At 37.7% G+C, this 2,937-nt stretch overlaps 1 protein-coding gene across 1 annotated transcript in view; it reads right to left on the reverse strand.

The window, feature by feature from the left end:
* The window catches only part of LOC107585922 (protein BTG1-like), a 7,880-nt gene extending 5,724 nt beyond the window's left edge, over window positions 1-2,156 (reverse strand). The window contains exon 1 of the mRNA XM_016273140.1: window positions 1,757-2,156. Within this exon, the coding sequence (XP_016128626.1) occupies window positions 1,757-1,901 (145 nt within the window). The 5' untranslated portion in view covers window positions 1,902-2,156. The remainder of the gene's footprint in view (window positions 1-1,756) is intronic.
* Window positions 2,157-2,937: the final 781 nt, after the last annotated feature.

Here is a 2,937-nt window from a genome sequence, read left to right on the forward strand (position 1 = left end):
CACACACACACACACACACACACACACACACACATACTGACCATTTAGAGTTTCTCATCTGACTTTAAACACTTTAGGCATGTGTATTTGTGTAGAACCTAAATTAACTTGTATTACTGCCTTGTTGGTGACTTGTATGTTTGATTGTTATTCAACTGCTTAACCACATATTTTTATTCTAATTTATTGTTTTTGTTTTCTGAATCTGAACAAAGGGCCTAACAAAATGCTGGTCCATTAAAAAAAAACAGGAAAATTATGGGTGGTTGAAACAAAACCAGGAAAGGACAACAACATTAAAAGAACATGTTATTTTTATGGCTAGCAATTGAATAATAATTAATGGACTAACTTCACTTCTGTCTTTGCACCTTTTTTCTTTTATATGATTAAATATTTGGTTAGGAAAACTAACAAAATATAAAGGCCTGTGATGTAATTAAAATGATTTTTTAAGTGAAAATTGCATTTTAACAAAACAGCTGAAACGTTATTCAATTGTCTATTCAACTTGTGGCAGTCATTGCTAGTATGCTGCGTACTTGCATGTTTATTATAATGATGCACAGGCACAGTGTGCATTACATGCACTATTACCCGTATGCAAAAGAGATGAAACATCAGCCCTAGATCTGATATCTTGGATATTCAGACTTGCTGTGCATTACGTAATTTACTGCCTACAACATATGGCAAGCCATTTCAACATTCATTCCATAAAACTAACTAGTATCTAATTGAATTACTACCAAGCTATTTAATATTAATTATATTTTCTCAATTTCACTAGTAACCAACAGTAGTAATAGTACTAGAAAAGGTACTAGCGACACCAGGAACACATAAAAGACAAACTAACAAACAGTCTATATAAAACAGAATTACATGTCTAGTTTGTTACTAATAACAACTAAATAGTTAATGGGATAGTGACTAGTACCAATCGAGAAGATACTAGTATGTTATGAATAAGTAATATTGACTTAAAGGGGTCATATGATGTTGCTAAAAAGAACATTATTAAAGTTACGCCTTCTTTCTTTGTGTGAACATTTGGACGGCGTTATGCAAATCTTCCCACATCGTGACGTAGACATGTGGGGGCGTGTTTAAACGACGCGTTTTAGGAGGCCGTGGATGAGTCTTAACTTTTATAAAGAATACCTCTTTGGGTTTGAGACTACAGTCTTTGCAACTTTAGGGATCTTATCCATTCACAAACAGCTTGTAACACTCCTAAGAGAAACGAAAACTTGAAATCGCATCATATGACCCCGTTAATAAATGGAGAGATCACTACTGGAATAATTGTTAATGAATGACAGTCACTCTTATTAGTTAGATAACGTTCACTACGTAATGATATACGTAATTTTAATGACAAAAAATGCTAGTTTTAAGGAATTCATGTAAAAACGGCTTGCCACATGAAATGTATCTACATTATGAACTACATAAACAACCCGTCAGTAAGCTGAGCTTTTAATTACGAGATCATGTAAACGATTACATCTATAAATATCTATATCTTTTGGTCTTTTTGCTGTCTTCTTTTACGGTCGCTGTTTGAAGGTTTCAACTGTTTATGTTCGTGCGCAACGCATCCGCGCGCTTCCGCCTATGTGGCCAAGCACATAAATTAGCTTATAAACAAAGAGATCGATGTTTTTCCACATTTTTCACAAACAAACGAGACACATAAATAGAAAGTGGATATAACGAAGTTCATATTTCTTCTGTAAATACGGATACTTACCTGCCAGGATGTCCTGTAGAGTCTGGCTGAACGTCTGGAGCTGTCTGTCGTTCACATGTCCTTTAATCCGCAGGAATCTCGACAGAAACCCGACGGCGGCGTTTATCTCTGGTTTCATCGTTCCTCGGGCACAGAGGGTATGCATTGAGAGGCTCCGTGCGCTGTATGGCCAATGCGCTTTTGTTTCCGTTTGCAAAATGATCCTTGTTTTTCGCGTGTTTTACTTCTCTGATGCCTATGCTGAGCATTTATTTGTCGAGGCAGGAAAAATTCGGAGAGTACTACGAGTTCCAGGACGGTTCAGTGCTGTGACATGGGGTTGTTTTGTCCAAAAAGACACATAGAGGTGGGCTCCACCCTCCTCAGTCACTGTCCTCCAGCAGAGTAGACCGTATCGAAAGGGAGCAGCGCTTATGTAATGCCCCCTCCTCTACCAGCAGCAGCAGCAGCAGCAACAACGAGCCAATCACGACGCTGAGACGAGGTGACGTATGCGCGGAGGAGTGGGCCCATTGCGTCACAACTCTGGAAATAAACAGAGCATGTGAAAAAGGGGCTGGATGAAGGCTTTTAACCCTTCCCTCTGAACCACAACATTACAGAAAACTACAGGCTCATGCACAACATTGATATACGGACGTATAAGGGCTCGCGCTGTCATTTAAGAGATGTAGGCTACTTCTGCATTCCGTAGCATCCTCTGCAGTGATATTTGGAATTTCCCACTCTCGTCAAGGGGAAGACCCGATGTTTAGTGTACTACACCGGCTTTATAAACTCGCACATGTACATCCCACACAACCACACGTTTCTTGACCAAACAGAGGGTGTTTTTTTTTTAAGGAAGTTTGTTAGATAAGATAAAAAAAATAAAAAGACAAAGGCCCACTGTGGGATAAAAAGTCTTACAGTTAGAATCGGAATTATTATTAGTTGTTGTTGTTTTTTACTCAAGGCAAAAACAAGCTTTGATAGTTTTTACTGTCTAAACAAAGCTTTTGTGTGTATGTATACTGTATGATGATTTGTAACTTTTTTTTTGCACAATATTTGCATAAAATGACTGGATTTTGAACACTGCTGGCAAATATAGAAAATAACAACAACAACAAAAGTAGTAGTTGTCAAAACCATTTGTATTAGCTTCAAAAAGAAAATGGTGGTGGACTCTTTTAATAAGG

Source organism: Sinocyclocheilus grahami, unplaced genomic scaffold, assembly GCF_001515645.1.
Source record: "Sinocyclocheilus grahami isolate Dianchi unplaced genomic scaffold, SAMN03320097.WGS_v1.1 scaffold1.1, whole genome shotgun sequence".
NCBI classification, from domain to species: domain Eukaryota; kingdom Metazoa; phylum Chordata; class Actinopteri; order Cypriniformes; family Cyprinidae; genus Sinocyclocheilus; species Sinocyclocheilus grahami.